At 38.1% G+C, this 19,993-nt stretch overlaps 1 protein-coding gene and 1 long non-coding RNA gene across 3 annotated transcripts; both read left to right on the forward strand.

The window, feature by feature from the left end:
• The first annotated feature begins 2,005 nt into the window (after positions 1-2,005).
• Positions 2,006-2,666, forward strand: LOC109431030 (uncharacterized). Of its 2 annotated transcripts, none has more exons than XR_009998924.1 (3): positions 2,006-2,211; positions 2,281-2,362; positions 2,422-2,666. It is a non-coding gene; the product is annotated as an uncharacterized LOC109431030 (long non-coding RNA). The 2 variants fall into 2 exon arrangements; XR_009998925.1 differs by having other exon boundaries at positions 2,435-2,666.
• A 363-nt stretch (positions 2,667-3,029) lies between these two features.
• Positions 3,030-18,696, forward strand: LOC115257399 (myeloid leukemia factor). Its single transcript, XM_062860834.1, has 4 exons — positions 3,030-3,197; positions 5,074-5,637; positions 5,787-6,044; positions 16,875-18,696. The coding sequence occupies exons 1-4, from the start codon at positions 3,148-3,150 to the stop codon at positions 16,954-16,956; spliced, it is 954 nt and encodes a 317-aa protein (XP_062716818.1). The 5' UTR covers positions 3,030-3,147; the 3' UTR covers positions 16,957-18,696.
• Positions 18,697-19,993: the final 1,297 nt, after the last annotated feature.

Raw genomic sequence — 19,993 nt, forward strand, 5'->3', positions numbered from 1 at the left:
TTCCATTATATGGGGTTTGACAGCAAGAACACTCATTCGACTGAGCCACTCTTGCCGTTCGTCACAAATACATTCAAAAACATCTGTCACTTCGCGAAACCCACGTGCTTTTGTTTTTGGCGGGAACACTTTTTCTTTTGTTCTGCCTTGCGACTGTCATGCGGCGGTATGCCTTGCGAGCGTACGACCGCCGCAGGACTCTAATAAAAGATAAGCGCGACAATATTTGAATGAACCTAAAAAAAACGGTAAAACCCACGGCCACCAGAGTGCGAGGCTGCCATTTTTAAGAACCCAACATCTTGTATGTAAACATTTGTGTATTCACAAAGCCTTCCATAGTGGTAATCACGTTGAAATGTATGCGTGCCTTTTTTGTAGATGTAGTTGTGAAACTGCGAGGAAAACATTTGCACTCCTACCCCGGATGTTAGTTTTATCATTATTTACCCGTTTTACCCAATTTGATTGGGTAATATTTGCATATGCAATCTGAATAGCCTTTGAATTAGAGTGCATTTTTGTGTGAGGAAAAACTCGCGTTAGTGTTCGTGCGTTGAAATGTCACTTATCTCTATTGTGGATACACGATAGATGTTGACTCCTGTCAGAAGCATTAGGTGCGATTAGGGTTGCCACATACGTGGTAAAACCCGACCCATTCACAAATATCATTTCGTTAAAATTGGTCTAATTCTCGGTCTAAGTTCATTTGGCTGAGTCGCCACCCACCCATTCTAGTGTTATGACTTTTGTGAATAAGCCCCAAATTGGGTTGTTTAGAAAATTGAATATTGACATTTTCTTTAGCCTAATCGAAAGAGCTAATTTTTCTGAGTATGGGGTGATTTTATTGCGTTCCAGTTCCTTTGTTTTGAGGTTAAAGTAACAAAACAGTTTTAATTTCCGTGGATAGAACGACAGTTCAATCGATAAAGTGACAGTTCGCCCCGAACAAAAAAAATCTCCATACAAACTTTAGATGCATTTTAAAAATAGTTGTCGGGCATCAAGAATGATGAGATTTTGGATTTCGATTAATTTTTAGACGGAGATTCCGATTATGCCGAGGATTAGGGCAAATCGGGGTAATTTGGCCACCCTAAGGAAAAGTCAACAAAAGATCAGTAACAAATTTTGAAAACGACGTATAATCGATACTACACCATTGATTATACGTCGTTTTCAAAATTTGTTACTGAGATGCAGAAAGCAAGGTTTAAACATCCGCACATCGTATGACCATAATGATTTTGATAATACTAAACTATATTGATGTGAAAATTTGAGTTAAATTGTGTTTACATGACAAAGAAAGATTTTTGAAAAAATCTGTGTCTTTGGGTCGATTTTGAACCGACGGGGTAATATGAGCACCCGATTTTTTATGAAGAATTCATCCCACATAATGAAACGCAAACTTGATATTCGTCATTGTGCATCAAATCCTATAGTATCAACTTGAAATATATAGAAAAAAAAGCTATCTAAGGTATTTAAACAAGATGAGTGTTATATGGTGTTTTTGGTCTGCGCTCGTCGGGGTAATTTGGCCAATGTTTTTGAAAATAATTTTTCTAATTTAATGTGAACTTTCAGCACATCGTTCTAACGTCTCAATCGCTTCCGAGATCGCTTCAATATCAAGCCGGTGTTAGATCTGTAAGGTGGATTTGCAGAAATTACTAGATTTTATGTGTATTTCATGAAGTGCTCATATTGCCCCATTGGCCAAATTACCCCGACTACCCCTATGCGGATACCCCGCTAAAGAACCCAGTTCCGGGTTCCGTTTATCCTTAACTTCATAGTTCTGATTTTTTTTCAGTGTATACACTAAGATCAGTTTACCCATAAATGGGTAGTTGATTTACCCATATTTGGGTTTCATATGCATTACCCATAATATGGGTATAATATACCTTTGAAAAACGGTCAAATTTACCCATATTATAGGTAAAATCGCTATACCCAAATATGGGTAAATGAACTTACTCATATTTGGATGAAAATTTTCAAGTTAGCAACTTTTTCTCGGAATGCATTAGTGCGCCATCATAAAACTATCGGGAAATTTTAGATATTTTGATTTCCACGGCACCGCTAGCCAGTCGAGGTCCTTCAGCATCGGGTTTAATGACCGATACCGCGTCCATCGGATTCCCACGCGGGTTGGAGCCGAGGTTCCCATATACATTGATATTTTAATCGGTAAGTACTTCCTGGATAAATTGATCCCGTTCAATTTTCATTTACGATGGATTTTTTTCGTTTCACAAGGTTTGGTACACGAACATAATGCAGAAGCAACAAACCATCATGTAGAGCTACAAGAAAAGCTACAAAAGCATGGAATTTGCAGGTAAGTTCCATAGTGACAGCATCATTTTCATTAACGACCGTAAAAGAAAAATATATCAGTCTTATTCCACAGTTCCGACTGCACCGAGGCTTCAAGCGCCGGAAGAACGGGGAACGGAAGAACAACTGCGCGATGAACAACAGCCGGAGGGGAAAATTACATACATGGATCATTATGAAAACTTCAAAGAGCTCCGTCTCGGAACATCTGTTTTCCAGGAGGAAAATGATTGAGAGTATTTGAAATATGTAAAAATTTATTAATAATAATACGTTTAACAATTAGATTGCAATAAACTACAAAATAAATGCAAAATTTTGTATAAATCAAATGACAAATACAAAATAGTTAACAGTTCAAAAATATAAGAAAAGTCGAAAAGTAAACATGGCGAAATTACTCATTTATGAGTAAATCGATTTACTCATTTTTTTTTTACAAAAAGCACTTTACCCATATATGAGTAATGGGCCTTTACCCATAAAATGCGAATGTGCACTTTTCAGCGATTATGGGTAAAGTTTACCCATATTTGAGTAAACTGACCTTAGCGTGTATATATACGGAAATTTGCTATCGCCCAACATTGATTTTTTCTTGCAGTTCTGGTGCGAGGTTTTTGTTTTTGTGCCGTAACGTTGGTAGTCCGCGCATTTTATTTTTCAGACGTCTTCTCTGCCATCATTTTGTGTGGGACAGTGAAAAAGTGGCGAACGAATCTTCTCGAGTTGGAGGATTTCTAGAATAAAAACCCTTCAAAGTAGCTCGCTTAGCTATTTTTTATAATGTCGCTGTTTGGAATGTTGGGAGACCTGGAGGATGATCCGATTTTCGGGTAAGTAAGCATTATCAAGCACTGTATAAAATCGATTCTATTTTGCCTCATATCTATGTGACGTATAGTTTTTTTTTCTTCATGATACGTCTTGGGCAAGCTAACAAATTTTTTTTTATATTAGATGGTAAATTCTAATATTACAAAAAGTTCCCTTTAACTGCAAAAAGTAATGCGATATACTCGTGCTGGTGATTCTATTGAATACCTGAAAAAGTAACAAATTGAATTGAATTTGACAATGATTATCACTACATATCGGACTAAAGACACTATATAGCATACAGTGTCTTTATATCGGACCATCATTAATACTGTGTGGGAACGTTCACAAATTACGTCCAACGTATGGGGTAGAGTGCCTCCCCTCCGGGTGTTTAGAAAAGTGTGTCAGTACAAGTATTAGACGAGAAGGGGAGGGGGGGGGCTCTATGCTTTACGCATTCTGTGAAACGATGGATGGACGTAATCAATGAATCTTCCCTGTGGGTACAAAATTCGCCCAACAGACTGTTTTTGTTACGATGTTCGATCCGCCAGTGTTGATGGGTTGATGGCTTCTTAAAAGACATCTCAACAAACATTTTTGCTGTACAAGAGTAAAACAAACCACTATTAAGCAAACTTTAGCTTAAGAAACTGTTATTCAGCTAGTTATGTTACTTGGGATGACTATGTTGGGTTAATCTGGGAACAAAGCATTTTGACAGAATTTTGACGAATAATATCAACGATGGTTTTGTTAAAACCATCATATTCTATTCAACGGATTGGATGGGAGTTGAGTAATTTCTGTCATCTGCAATACTGTAGTCGCTATGCCTTGGTCCCCCGGTGCCTACCTACTCTCTATAAACAGTTATACTTATGACACACATGTGATACAAGAATCACTGTACAATTGCGCTTGAAATGAGTGCCATACTGAAAATTCTCTCAGTTCAAGTCAGTCTTGTTAGAATTTTCTTACACTGCGTACCGTTGTACAGGAATCACACTCGTATCACATGTCTGTCTGGGGTATACTCATTTTGAAGTTGCTCCCATGCCACACAGCATGAGTAACATTTGCACATATTTTTATTTGTTCGTATGCTCATATTTTTGCAAAATATTTATCATATTTTGTCGGTATACGAAAGTGGTTTATAAATCCAGTCAGATTGCTTTTTCGAAATTAGACATTTAAGCGTGTCCGTAATCCGCGCCGCTCTGGTGCTCATCGAAGAGCTGCTTCCACTCTTCAATTGGCTTCTTTAGCGGTGTTGAGATAATTCCATATTCTGAATCTGCATGCAAAACTGAGGCGAAACCCAAATGTTCATGAATTTTGGTGCCCGGGAACCTATTTAAAAATCAGTTTGAAGTTTGTATGGGAGCGATTTGTCGAATCACCCCTCATCGCATTAAATGCGATTTTGTATTGGTATTGGTATTGGTTGGAATATGTATTGGTTGGAGCTGTCAAGCAGTTGGCCAGCTGTCAAAAGGTGATTTCTAAAAATCTCTTCGAAATCGATTTTAGGTACCAGAACGAAGTTCTAAAAATCTGAAAAAATAAATCATAGTAGTTCAGAAAAATGTGCCCCCCCCCCCCTTCTCTGTAAGTGTAAAACCAAAATTCTCATTTGTTTTACTATCCGATCTTTCTATGAGGGACGAGATAGAAGATACTGTGGTTAATATAATAAAGAGGTTAACATCTGTGCCATGTTATCTGATATGTGACTATTAAATTGATTATTGGGTAGCTGGGCATTTACACCGACAAGTTAATGTTAATTTCCCATTAAAAACGACGACATTTACCCTATTCAAAAAGTAATACACAACACACAATCAGAATATCAGAAGTAACTGTTAATTTCAATTACAGGCATCAAATGCGAGCTATGCGCCAAATGAACAACATGATGAATTCATTGATAGCCAATCCATTCGGAATGTTTGGGGCTTTGGACAACATTGCTGGACCATCATTGGCTGGCCCTCGCGGAGGATTGTCGTTGATGCCACATATGGGACCAAATATGCACATGAACCGTCTTCTTAATAGCAATGACGGAACAATGTACAGTTCCAGCAGTGTATTTTCGATGACCTCTGGTCCCGATGGACCTCAGGTGTACCAGGCCACATCCAGCACTCGTGCAGGGCCCGGTGGAATCAAGGAAACGCGGAAAACCGTTCAGGACAGCCGAAGTGGAACGAAGAAAATGGCCATCGGACATCACATCGGCGATCGTGCACACATCATCGAAAGGGAGCAAAATGTTCACACCGGAGAACAAGAAGAACGGCAGGATTACATCAACTTGGACGATGATGATGCCGAAGAGTTTGATCGCGAATTTCAAAACAAAGCCCGCAGTACGATGCACCTGGCCGGTGGACGCCGACCTGCTCTCCAGATCGAAGAACTACCATCGAGTCAACCCAAGTGAGTATTTTGGTTTTGGTTCACCTTCACCATACCATCCTTATTAATATTATAGGATTAGAAAATTGAAGTTGGGTGGTCTGATCCGTAATACAGTATTTTCGTTGTTGTACCATCTAATTCTTTTCTCCGTCATTATCACCATTCAGCCCGCCGCATATTCGTGCTATCGCCAACACGCCGTACAATGTGACAATGCCGCCAGAGAGCAGCAGTGCCCACTATCATCGTAACTCGGCCTCACCGTCGTCGCAGTCGTCTTCGCCAGTTGCCGGTAATCGCAATAGGATCACCGGTGCTCCCGCAGCACAAACGGTAACGCCGCGTAGGGGAATCCGGTCCCCGGCATCTTCTCCGCTAGCAATGCCGCAATCATCAACAGGAGCAGCTGGTCATATTACGACAAGGTATTATTAGATTGTTATTATTATCTTTATCAGATTTTCATGCCAATGCCAGTTCATCTCGGTATTAACTCGTTTAGAGAAGGGCATACATTAAACATTGTAATGAATTTCCCCTACTATAGGTACTATATATTCTGAACTAAGATCGATTTTCACGTTGTTTTTATTTAGGAATAAACAACCCAATTTTTTCACTTAAACTTGACAGTTCGATAATTATTTCCTTAGGAGAACTGTCAAGTTTAAGTGTTAAACTGTCAAATTTAATTAAAAAATAATTTTGATTCGCCAATTGGAACAGACCCTTAGTGTTTCATGAGTAGGGTGGGGCGGGGCAAGATGGACTAGTGCCATTTTTGAGCGCATTAATCATGTTTTGATTACGTTAATAATTTTGTTAGGTGACCAGCATGAATATACAAAAGTTTAGGGTATTGATTGAAAAATTATTCACTCTCATTGGAAATAAAATGTTTTTTAGACATTTTTCTTATGCGATACATTCCGTATAATCTCCATATAAACAACCGCGGGGCAAGATAGGTCACCTTCAATTTTGAGCGTATTCTTGAAGCATTTAAAAGCTATTTATTCTTTATTACCATAACTCACTTCAATCAGGCGGAATGAACGCCTAAAAATATAACATAAAATTATGATATTTTTTAGTGAAAACATCGATTTTCAAATCGCCTTAGGATCACTCAAATCGTAATTTTTTTTATTTCCCACATAAATTTATAAAATGTTTACTAATAGCTCTTGTTTACTCAGTATGGATATGGAGCATATATGAATACGGAACAAATCTTATATATAGCCGTTTTTCGTTGAGAAAATGTGAATTAGGGTAATTTTCCAATTGTTGCACGGCTAAAAACTCGCCTATTGTTGCACACTCCATGTTATTCTTATGAGGTGTGCAACAATTGCGTTGCGTTGCGTTGCGTGGTGAAGGAGTAATTCGTAGATTGCATACTGAAAGTTGTCATGTTAAAACTTTAATACTCCTATTCTAATTGCTTATGGAATGCTGTTTGGGAAGGAACAGCTACCCAATCAGAGGTTGAAGTAAAAAAGACATGAAAACTTCCATTGCCGGCCACGCCCATCTTCTCCGTTACGAGGATAGGAAAGGATGTGATGATACGACACCTACTTTAGGTGAGGTCAGCGACTCACCGACGCCCCCATAGGTGTCAAGGAGTTGGATATTTGGAATGGGTTAATTTGGGATTCACTATAAGCGAGTGAAGTACCAATATTCAGATTGTGTAAGTGTATTTGAGTAGATCATGTAGATGAATTTATGGGAGTGTAAGTGTTTTAGTTTATTCAAACACGAACGTTGGGAGTGACGTAGCTAAGAAATTTTGTCAATCCATGGGTCTTTTTGCTTCAGGGATGGGGCACAGGCATTTTCACTGTGTCCTGGCTAACAAGTCTAGGCTAAAGCGCCATTGGTCGCTCTCTGAAACGAAAAGAAAAACAATTGATGCTACCTGGCGGTGGGAAGGGAAAGTTAGGATGGGAGGACATCTATTTAGCGAGAGGCCAGCGACTCACCGACGCCCTCGTAAATAGCAAGGAGTTGAATTTTTGTTAAGGGAACGGTCTAGGATTTACTATACGTAAGTAATGCGACTATGTATTATTGTTGGGTTTGGTGATTCCAAAGAAATCAACATGATCATGATCATCATGATCAAATTTCTTGTTTGATATGATGTCTCCCTTGGCGAACGAATTGACCGAGAAGTGCGACACACTGCACTCGTCCGATACCTCCAGCTTGGTACGCTTGCGTTTGGCGGCGGCATGCTGCGGTGTATTTGTTACGCAGCGCGCTTGTTCGGGCCGCGCAGATGCTACTCGAGGACGTCTGAAAAATAATGGTCTGGCTTCCAGAGGTGGTGTTCATACAGACTTCCTCGGACGACTGCAGTTTGTTCAGTGAGATCTTGATGGCCATCAGATCCTGATATTCCTGGAGCTGCTGAGAGACCTGATTGTGGAGGCGCTCGATTTCATCCAGGTTTTACCTCCGTTGACGGTTATTGTCGACAAACTGGAAATCTTCAACTGGGGAAACGCCGTTTGGCTTCGCTGTGTAGCTCCTATTGTTCACATGCCGATGAGCATTCCTTTCCACTTATAACAACAACAAACCCAATCCAAACGTATTTTTTTCAGCCGCTACTGCTTCCAATTGCGTCAATACACCAGGCCTAACACACAAAATTTTAACACTTTCACAGAATGTACGCTTTATTTTCACTTTTCAGCGGGTTTTACAAGATTTTTCATGAAAAAAAAAACTCACATCGTCTATTCTTATGAGGTGTGCAACAATTGGCGAATTTTTAGCAGTGCATCAATTGGAAAGTTACCCTACTTAAAAGGTGACCCATCTTGCCCCGCACTTTTTTTTTCAAAACGCAAAATCGGTCACTAAAGAACTTTTTATCGACTTTTGGCATAGCTAACTAGTGTATTGAAGAGTAGAGGATTAATACAAACCTATACGATTTGTATTTATAAAGTTATGATGATCCATTCTTAGAGCACCGCCACGGGAGTCCCTATCTGGGTCCCTATCCCTATTTCCGGGCCCTGAATAGGGACCCATCTTCACACCGGCGGTATCTAAACGGGAATGAAAAATAAGGACGCGACATGGGATAAGCGATGGGTTTCCACATTTGGGGACCCACTCAAATCTTGCACTGAGTTGCTATACCGATGGTTTGTGTGACGTCACTTTCTTTATTTATATTTTGCGGTGAAGTGAGCTGAGCAGTGGTGTGGAAAATAAACAGCAGTGGATCAATAAACCAAGAGATGAATATTGATGCACTTTGTCTTACGTGACTAGATGTTTTCCAGAACCCTATCACAAACAAACAGACGCAACACTAATAATTCCCACGTACACCGATTCAACGGTTTTATTTAAAAATTTAATAGTTGGTCAACTGCCCATCTGTGGCACTCGTAGTGTATTTGTTCAAGTTTTACATTCGCTCACTATTGTCACACCTAGTTTATGATTGGCCACTCTATTGGCCAAACTCAGTCCTTTTATACCCCGGACAGACATGTGATACGAGTGTGATTCCTGTACAACGGTACGCAGTGTCTAGAAAATTCTAACAAGACTGACTTGAACTGAGAGAATTTTCAGTATTGTAGTATTTAAATATTCTTTTAAAAATAAAACGACAAGAAATGACTAGAGGGAGACCGGAGACTGCTTGTTCACAAATGTCATAACGCTTGAGGGGGTGGGTGGATGTCCTTCATGGTGTTACAGCTCGAACAAATAATTTTTCTTCCCATACAAACTGTGTTACGAAGGGGTGGGTGGGTGTCAAAACAGGTCAACTTTGGCGTTATGATATTTGTAAATGAATCCTGACCCAACCAGCAAATCCAGGCTGTACTACGTCCGATTTTAATAGTGGTTTCTGCTTTTAGTGGTGTTGCATATGCGTACACGTTGCATTACACGAACACTACCTGTGTTACTGGTGCAAAATAGTGAACAAAAATCAGCTGTTCCCGGTAAAATCCAACCAGCATTATTTTCAACCAGTAGATTTGCATAAGTGTTCGTGACGCAGCGCTGCGAAACCACAATGCACTTACTTTTAAGTAAGGACCACTTTTAGCAACGCACGGTGGAAGATCAATATGTTTTTGAGTCCCTAAACCCAAAATAGAAACCACCGGTGGAAAAGTGGGGTGCTAACCCAAAATAGCACCCGAAAAGGAGCGGTATAATAGGGATAGCGATGAGGACTCCCGTGGCGGTGCTCTTAGGCGACCCATCCTACCTATTTCCAAAGCTATTAAGGTCCGTTGCATGATTTTTTTTTCTTTGGATATTCTGCTCGACAGGCTAAGACCATGTTGCATAAATTTGTATAATGTGTGGCAAGCAAAAATAATATACACTATGTTTCCATTTTTACCTCTATCCGTCCTCAAAACCATTTTTATTTTACCATTCTTGAGGTCCACGGAAAAATATAGGGTCTGTCAGTGCTTCATTCTGTGGCTTTGATAACATTCATATGGCAGAAATAGGAAACTAGGCACCTAGTGTTGGTTGAAAAGTATAATTTCTTCTTCTTCTTTTTTATGATTCGACATTCGCATTGGAACTTCCCTGGCCAAGATCACAGGGTTTGACGGTATTAAAGTGAAGGATGTTAATTGTAATTCTTGTAATGAAAATATCACCTTTAACACTTTAATGCGCCTCCAACGGTTCATTGCGAACCGGCTGCTACAGATGGAGTATGGCTGATTTATCAGAAATGCTCGATAAACAGGAGGGACCTGCTGGGGCCTAGTAGTTTCTATACCCAGAAAACAGTTCTGGTCTATTGAGTCTGGGAAGGTTTCGAGAGTCGTTGTGAATCATAATGCAATTTTTTGTGTTTTGTGACGAGTCTCGGAATCTTTTTTGAGTCAGCAGGCTTTGAACTGTTTCCTGGGCTTCCCACTGTTCGGTTAATTTTAACAAATACACTATACAAATACAAATTTAATTCAAACATGAAATAATTAGTAGTATCTCGCGTATTCAATTTGCTAATACATAGTCCTCAACATTTGATGTGCTTTCGTGATTCAATTTTCTCTATAATTTTCAATATCAATTTAAAATAACTAAGTAACTAATAATGGGAAGTGCAGCATTTAATAGTGCTTGCTTATAGATTCGAAGTTAACGTGTGATCAAGACGAAATCGAAAAAACTGACTACTTCGACTTTGACTAACGTAGACTATTTATGACAAATTAGATTTTTCGACTGAGTGTATGAAAGGTTTTCTTTAATATGGACTTATTTGGACCGATGCTGATAGTGCTGATAGGGATGTGGACGAAAGACAACTTTCAAAGATAATAAAAACAATACTAAAATGAGGATCAACGAAAATGGACATAACAAACACATCGACTATCTAACAGATCATAGGCACACCAAAGATTACTGAATTATAGGGCACAATATAAATATGAACAATAACATTCTTTAAAGCTTGACATGACAAAAAAAAAACAAAATTGACCATATGACAAAACCGAAACTTTCACACCTTCTACCGTAACCTTCTGAGTCAGTACGCAACAGTGTCTTACTGGACGACATGTTCCGTGCACGGCTGGTGAACTGCTTCTGAAGGATTACGTACTCTATCCTATCCAAAGGCTTATGTCGTTTTCGTTTATTCCTTGAGCGAACCTAGTTTCGCCCTGGATCCGCCCTAACTGCTGTCAAAACGTTCGGTTATTCAATCGAGTCGGATCTGGATCCGCTCCAGATCCGACCCAAACAGAGCGAGGTTCGCTCTGCCGATTTTTTCCGATCCAACCCGAGCGGGGTCCATCTGTCAAAATGGATGTAAACAAACCAACAAAACAAAACGTGAAAATCAAAATTGCTATCTCTTTGGGCATTCAGAGGGTAGAAAACTTTCATTGATGGTATGTGCATTATTAAATAAGTGCACCAAATAGCATTTCAGCATTCAAGTGTGCGCTAAAAAGAGTAATTTAATGTCATGTCATTAATGTCATTAATGAAAATGCGCAACTGACAGTTTGATGCATTTTCATATTGTTTACATGTTGACTCGACTCGGGTCGGATCTGGATCCGTTTTCGTTCGTTTATTGCGAGTCAGGGTCAGCTCTAACCCAGGTTCAAATCCGAAAACGACATTAGTGAACTGTCATTGTCCGCGCAAACGCGAGACGCTTGTGCGTACAATGATGGGAGAGGTTTCTACGTCCGTCGGCGTGCCGCTAGGACCCTTTCAAAAAAAAAAAAAACCCGATTTAATCCACCTATGGTGAACAGAACCCTTCTTACACTTATTAAAATTATTGTTGTATTATTTATATTTAACATATTTATTTTGTGTAATTGAACAAAAGTTCTAGAAAATATTGTGGATTTGGCATCTAGTGGATTGGTTTCCAAAATAGCATCATGGACCATGGACTTAACTACCAGAAATGCCAGACACCTCTTAGAACCTTGTATGGAATGATAAAAAAATAGCTTACATATTCTGGAATATTGTATCTTTTGTTAACTGCCAAAAGATCTTGAATCGATTAACGAATGGATAAGAAAATCAGCGAGATAACTTTGTCTAATATCTCTTAATCAGTCGATTGAATTAGCTCCGAAGTACTTGGTATTTATGGTTATGGTGTAGAAAGGACAAAAATGATGTATCTAATAAGTTAATCAGTTTTGGCATTAGCTAGTTATTTTAGCTGTCCGGTTCTTGCATTTTTCCCACAATATATAAATTCAAAGCTTTCATTTAACATATTGTTACTTTTCATAGAATTCCTGTTTATTTGTAATTTGTTATTTATTATTTTGTTGAAAACAATAACCTGCTAGTATACACTTTATATTAGGTCAGTATTATTTATTGAACAATTTCCCATATACTGGTCAAAAACTCATGCAAGATAACAAGTGAATATAATAATAAAAAAGAATTTATTGAAATACTCTTCGTTAGATATCTCAGTAATCAAATGTTGAATAGAAATACAATTTCAGGGCCTTTTACAAGGATATTGTAGCTTTCATTTGGTGCTAAAAGAACCCAAATCGGTTGACAGACGGTTGAGATATTTATTATGCTACCCTTGGACAAAAATCTCTCAAAAAGTTAGCCTGTATTACTCCCACGTACTCTTTGAAAGATATATCGGTAATAAAATGTCCAATCCTAATAAAATTGTATAGGCAGGGTTCTACCGTTCTACTAGAATGTTGTAGCTTTCATTTGGTGCCAGGAGAACCGAAATCGGTTGACAGACGGCTGAGATATTTATTATGATACATTCGGTCAAAAATCTCAAAAAGTTTAGTTGCATAAATCCTAAGTACTCTTCGAAAGATATCTCTGTAACCAAATGTCCAATCGAAATAATATTTCTGAGGGATCTACTAGGATGCTGTAGTTTTCATTTGGTGCCAAGAGAACCCAAATCGGTTGACAAACGGCCGAGATATTTATTATAATACACTTGGTCAAAAATTTTAAAAAGTTTAGATGCATGACTCATAAGTACTATTCGAGAGATATCTCGGTAACCAAACGTCTAATCGAAAAAAAAAATTCAATAGCGTTCTACTAGGATATAGTAGCTTTCATTTGCTTCCAAGAGAACTCAAATCGGTTGAAAGACGGCTGAGAAACGTGCGTGACTTTTTTTTGTAACGCACATACACACACACACATACACACATACACACATACACACATACACACACACACACACACACATACAGACATGGTGGAGCCTCGTAGCCGTGCGGTTAGGGTCACCAAGCTTCTAGTCGCACCATGCTATGGGGTGAGGGTTCGATTCCCGCTCCGGGCGATGAAACTTTTCGTGAGAATAGTTTCTTCTCCGTATCCACTGGTGCATGCTCCATGTGTCCCTTGTCTAGTGTTTAAGTTTCATTCAGTCTGTGCGCAGCCTCTGGCTGAAGACGGTGTCCGCGTCTTTTTTTTTATTTGCTCAGTTCGTCGAGCTGAGTTCATTGGTATATGAGACTCGGCCCTCCGGGCCTCGGATCGAAAGTCGGTTTTTCGAGCGATATTTATACCCTTCTTATGGGTGTAAGAAGGGTAAAAAGGCTTTTCCTACATACATTCCGTGATATTTTTGCTACTGTTTATTAAGCTCAAATATTACAAAGAGATAGTAGCTTTTATATATTTGAGGCAATTGCATTTTCATGCAGAGCTCCTTGAGAAACCAAATTTGATCATAAAAAAAGGCTATTCCTACATACATTCCGTGATATTTTTGCTACTGTTTATTTTTTTTTTTTTTTTTTTTTTGAAGAGTGACCAGGTGGAGCTGCAGGACAGCTGATAGCAAAGCCTGGACCCTTTCCCAACTTTCCCCCTACTAGGACTAATACTCACGATGGACTAGACGATGTCGTCAACTTGAGCAAAGTGTGTAGTAATTAGCATTAGGTCGTAGTAGTTTTTGAAAATACTGTTTTTAACTTTTCCCATCGCACTAGTGTTTTGATCGAATGGAAGCTTCAAAGATGATTTGATAATTGAACAATATTTCAATAATCTAAAATCTCCGAGGTCACTGGACAACATTCAGAGATAAAAAAGGGTGTCTATGTCTATGTTAACGCCTTCAGAGTACTATTCTTAAGAAATATACAAAGAGCAAAAAGAAAAAAAAAATGTGTCGTAGCTAATTTTTAAAGATTTGATATTTCTGAAAATTATTCAAAAACAGCTACCAGAACTAGCGTTTTTAGCCGATATGGGCAACTAGTCTTTCTGACAGCTTCCCCAAACAATAATCAGATAATATCCTCAGTTATTTTATAATACATTCTGAAAATTATTTCAAACTGATTACCAATAGTGTCAATAACCGATGTTAGTCATTGACAGCACCAGCATCATCCCCAAATAACTCTCATATTAGTGTTAGATAACACTTTTTGAGCTTCCATTCGATATTGTAAAGAAATTTGTCAAACCCTATTTGTCAAAATATAGTCAATAATGTATCAAATTGTGTTTCTAATTTCGCTAGTCATCTTCTGCATATCTGTGATCATCTCAGTCCAAAGTAATATTATATCCATCGTAACCCTTTACAATGTCAACCGTCCTAAGTCCTAACTAAATTCCTGCTTTTTTTGATCAGTGAAATAATACCGTCTAAGATATAAAAACAAAAAAAGTTCAGTCAACTGATTTTTGTCAAAAATAAAAATGATAATGATTATTTGTCAACTTTTATAAATTCACAAAACCCATAAAAATAAGAAATACAAATACAAACTCCTATTATCAACAGTCCATAATTTTCTAATTGTAATGAATCTAATCTGTAAGGCTGTAAGTCAGCTTATCCTAGCGTCCCCTGTCCTGTGTACTAACGAATTCAAGTAACGAATGATGAGTGTAACGCAGAGATCTCCTCTACCCACTCTTGCGTTACGTTAAATTTAACAATTATTGTTAAATTTGAGAAAATTCAAAGAATGCAAATATTAGGTCAGTGCAAGCTGAATTATAATTTGTTTTTGACTTGTGATAAATGCACGACGGATACTCCTTTGGTTCCCATTAGCACTTACGGCGATTCCTTCACTTGCGCTCAACTCGTAAACTAGATATATCTAGCTCAAAGTCCAAGCGGTGGTGAACGAACTGGCGCTAAAGTGCTAATGGGTTAAGCCCTCCCATCGCGTCAAGATCGATGGATATTTTTGCTACTGTTTATTAAGCTCAAATATTACAAAGAGATAGTAGCTTTTATGTATTTGATGCAATTGCATTTTCATGTATAACTAACTTGTGTAACCAAATATGATCATAAAAAATCTGTTGACAAAAGACTGAGAAATGTATTATGATACATTTTATCAAAAATCTCTCAAAAGCGTAAATTTCATTACTCCTTAGTACTCGTGGAAAGATATCTCGGAAACAAAATGTCCAAACGGCATGAAATTTAATAGCATACTACTTGGATGCTGTAGCTTTCATTTGATGCTGAGAGAACTCAAATCGATTGACACACGGCTGATTCATTTATTATGAAGCATTTTGTCAAAGACCTCTTAAAAAGTTAAGTTGTATTACTCCAAAGTACTCCCCGAAAGATATCTCGGCTACAAAATGTCCAATCGGAATGAAATTCAAAAGCGTTCTTCTAGGGTGCAGTAGCTTTCGTTTCGGGCCTTAAGAACCCGAATCGGTTGATAGACGGCTGAGAAATTTATGGTGATACACTTTGTCAAAAATATCTAAAATAATTAAGTTGTACCACTCCCTAGCACTCTTTGAAAGATATCTCGGTAACCGAACGTCCAATCAAAATAAAATTCAATAGCGTTCTACTAGGATGTAGTAGCTTTCATTTGCTTCCAAGAGAACTCAAATCGGTCAACAGACGGCTGAGAACCGTGAGTGACATTTTTTTGTAACATACATACACACACACACACACACATACACACACACACACACATACACACACACGCACATACAGACATTTGCTCAATTCGTCGAGCTGAGTTGATTGGTATATGTGACTCGGCCCTGCGGGCCTCGGATCGAAAGTCGGTTTTCCAAGCGGTATTTATACCCTTCTTATGGGTGTAAGAAGGGTAAAAAGACATTCGCATTGGAACTTGGCCTGCTTCTCTTTAACTTAGTGTTCTTAGAGCACTTCCACAGTTTTAAATTGAAGGGCTTTCTTTGCCTGCCATTCCATGAATGTATACATTGTGTGGCAAGTACAATGATGATGAAAATTTTCCCGACCGGAACGGGAATCGAACCTGCCGTCTCCGGATTGATGATCCATAGCCTTAACAACTAGGGTAACTGGGGATTCCTATATATGGTTCAAAACTTATTCGCTGGATCAGAATATTAAAAATAACACGACGTCGCGTGTTACTTCATCACACTTTATAGAAAAATCAATGAAAAACACATAAATTTTTGTTTGTAATGATGCTAAGGAACTATTAACTCTCGAGTGATCGTGCTGTTGTATTTTGTACAACATGTTGAAAAAATCTCGCTTTTTGTACTCAGCATTGGCGTGGGGCTGATCATTTGTCAACAAAGAATGGTAGAACCAGTAGGTAGAACATGTTACCTAATCAATGAAATAACAATGTAGCTTTTTCAACTAAATGTGCGAAAAATATTTTCCAACAGCATGTGATCGATCGAGAATTATTGTTCAGATTTGAAATTATCGTTCATTTTCTTTGCAGTGTTCATCCACATCCCTACAGCATGGCCGGAAGGAAGAACCGTGTCGTTAAGGGTCCATCATCTTCTCCTTACCATCAATAAACCCGGAATCAATATAAACAATGTTAAGTAAATGACAACGCGTAATCCTTTTCTCGTAGATTCGACAATTTTAGCTATTACAACGCGTGCTAAGGTAAAATAAATTCTATTGACTGATAAACAATCAGCATTGCTAATTGCAATCACATTCATTAGGAGTGTTTTAATTTTTGTTTGTCTCGCGATTCTGGAGAAGCCACCGAAAAAGGCACGCGATAAGTTTAACATCTTGTATGTAAGAAGTGAATCGCTTTCAGTTTCATCTGGAAAGCTAAACATGTATGGGTATGGAAAATATATGGTACAATAAACAGTGCTTACTCAACTATCTATAGCCACCTTTTTCAAACTATGGGTCGCGACCCACCAGCCCCATACGGAATATACGCGTCAGTAAAGAAGTTTGAGAAAGGCTGATCTATGGAACATAACATACTTCACAGATCGTGTGGCCATACCTCCTTTTATTAGAATTGATTCACAAGATATTCCATGCATTAGCGTGGAATCGGGTATATACATACATACACATATTAATTTAGATAATTTTATTCGTAGAACCATCATATATGTTTTATGTTATACACATAGTTTTTAGATTTACTACTGTTTCAGTTGATAACATTGTTTTAGCAAGAGGTTAGTATTAATTCGGTTTTAATAAGATGTAACAATTTATTTACTCACAGGTCAATTTAGCAATGGGAATGTGCCTCAGCGCAATTTCCTTGTTGGACAAATGCCGTCTACAAATTGCAATGCTCATTCTTTTAAACGGCGTTATTTTGATTTATGAGCACAATCTTTGAAAATGTCATTTGCTCTGCTAGTTAATTCAAGAAATATTCAAATTTCTCCCGTCTGTGAATAGTGGATATGCAGCTTCTCTGTTGTTCAAGCTCATTCCACCCTACATATATATGTCAAACAAGCCTAATAACTTGAATCTTTCTGCCAAAATGTGGAACTGTTTTGAAAATTAGTTAAATCATCTAAACTTGCATGGATTTTTGTTTTCAACGATTTATCCATAATATTTGCCTGATCAATCATAACTAATCTAGAAAAAAAAAAGATAATTCCTCAACATTATCAAGCCAACCTCACACGTAAACTTGAGCATCAGTTCCAAAATTGTCACCCCAACCCCTAAAGCCAAATATTTCGGTACCAAAAATAGGCAAGACTACGAGTTACTACAGAGTTCAGAAGCTACTACATCTTCTCTGGCGATGACATCAAAATTTTATTCAACTCCGGCAAATGTATGCTTTTTGTTAAATACGGTATAGCACATTTAGTTCACCACTGGACTATCGCACGAGTTTTAAAGACAACAAATCAACTCGGTTTATTCAGAGCACTTATTCAGCATAAATCAAAGAAATAATGCGCTGAAGACGTCAACTGGATTTGATGCAATTGCGCACTTTTATTAACGTTTTCGCACTTATGAAGACAGAGTGCGCAGTCAAGTGGTGAACTAAATGCGGAATATAATGACGATGAATTGGGCGAGCACTGAAACAAAATGAATACACTAAATAATACGAAGAGGTTACGTATTTTTCTAGGCTAGATGAGAAAAAAAATAATGTAATGACAACAAGTGTGGAAATGTCTTACACAGTAATTTGGTGTAATTGTGGCAGTTGTAGATTTTTCGTTCATTTGATTTAAACGTGATTGAAAAGTGATCGCTGAAGGTGAAATAAAAATTACTTTAATTTATTGAAATAAGACAGTTTTTATATTTCTATTCGTTGTATATTGTGAAATTCATTATTAATGATTTAAAATATGGCTTACACAATAGTTGCACTTGTACTCATCGTTGGTCGTTTACTGCTTGAAATGTAAATGGGTTTTACTCACGGTGACTGCAGACACGATTTCTGTGAATTAGCTATATGGGTCTTGTTTAATGCTTTACTTCCCCTAGGTTGCTCTAGACACAGGCAATTCTTATGCGTTAGTGAATCCCAAATTAGAATGTCGACGACGAACTTCGCTGAAGTTTTGACTCCCGAAATTCGAACTTTCTCTCACATGATCAATAATTGATCTGAAATGAATGTAGGTATGTACAACTACCTTCGGTCAGTTCATAGCCAGCTATCGCATACGGCAGACGCGTTTCTTTTTGCTCCTCGCTCGTACACGTTCACAGTTCGTGGGAAAATGAATAGTATGCGGGAAAATACGCTTGTTATTGACCTTAGCGTCCTTCCAGTTCGGCCGAGCGTCGCGTATGTGCAGAAGTTTTTAGAGGATCAAATTAAACTGCAGTTTGAGGATGTCAATAGTATACAATTGCACCACACCCGCAATTTTGTACTCATAGAAATCAAAATGCTTGACAAAGAAATTGCATTACGTTACCAATTGAACCACAATTGGAAGCGATCTATAGGGCACTGCATTGTTTTGAATTTGTATGGGATTTTGACGTTTCTTGGCCTTGTTGTTTACAAAATTTCTGTAAGAGTGAAAGTGAAGGAGAGAATTTCATGCAGTGCCCTATTGTTTGTGCGGACAAAGCATTTAAGATCCCGGTAGGGGTAGGCGGGGCAATATGGACACCCTAAGGTTTTTGCCAACTTTACCTGGCAAGATGTCAAAAAAGTTTAGTAGTTTTTTGATACATGTAGGATACATTAAAGTCTATTTAGCATCTATTGCTCACGAAGAAAAATGATTTATCCACTTAAAAAAATGTTATGAAAAATGTTAGTTTTTCATGACCTACTTCAAGCATACGGGGCAGAATGGACACCCCCATGGGGCAGTATGGACACCATGAGACTTTTACGAATTTCGTACATTATTTACACCTATAAAGTCATTTCATTACAAAACAACTATTATGGATGAATAACACTAGTTTACAGCATTTTTGAACTCGGTAAGCTGATGATCATTTTTGGTGTAGAATCATGCCCTGAGTTCGAAAACGCGAAGGAAAAAAATTACAGTAGAGCGGAAAATTTTTCGACTTTCCATACAAGGTTGATGATTTGAAATCGATTTTTGTTCT

Source organism: Aedes albopictus, chromosome 3, assembly GCF_035046485.1.
Source record: "Aedes albopictus strain Foshan chromosome 3, AalbF5, whole genome shotgun sequence".
Lineage (NCBI taxonomy): Eukaryota > Metazoa > Arthropoda > Insecta > Diptera > Culicidae > Aedes > Aedes albopictus.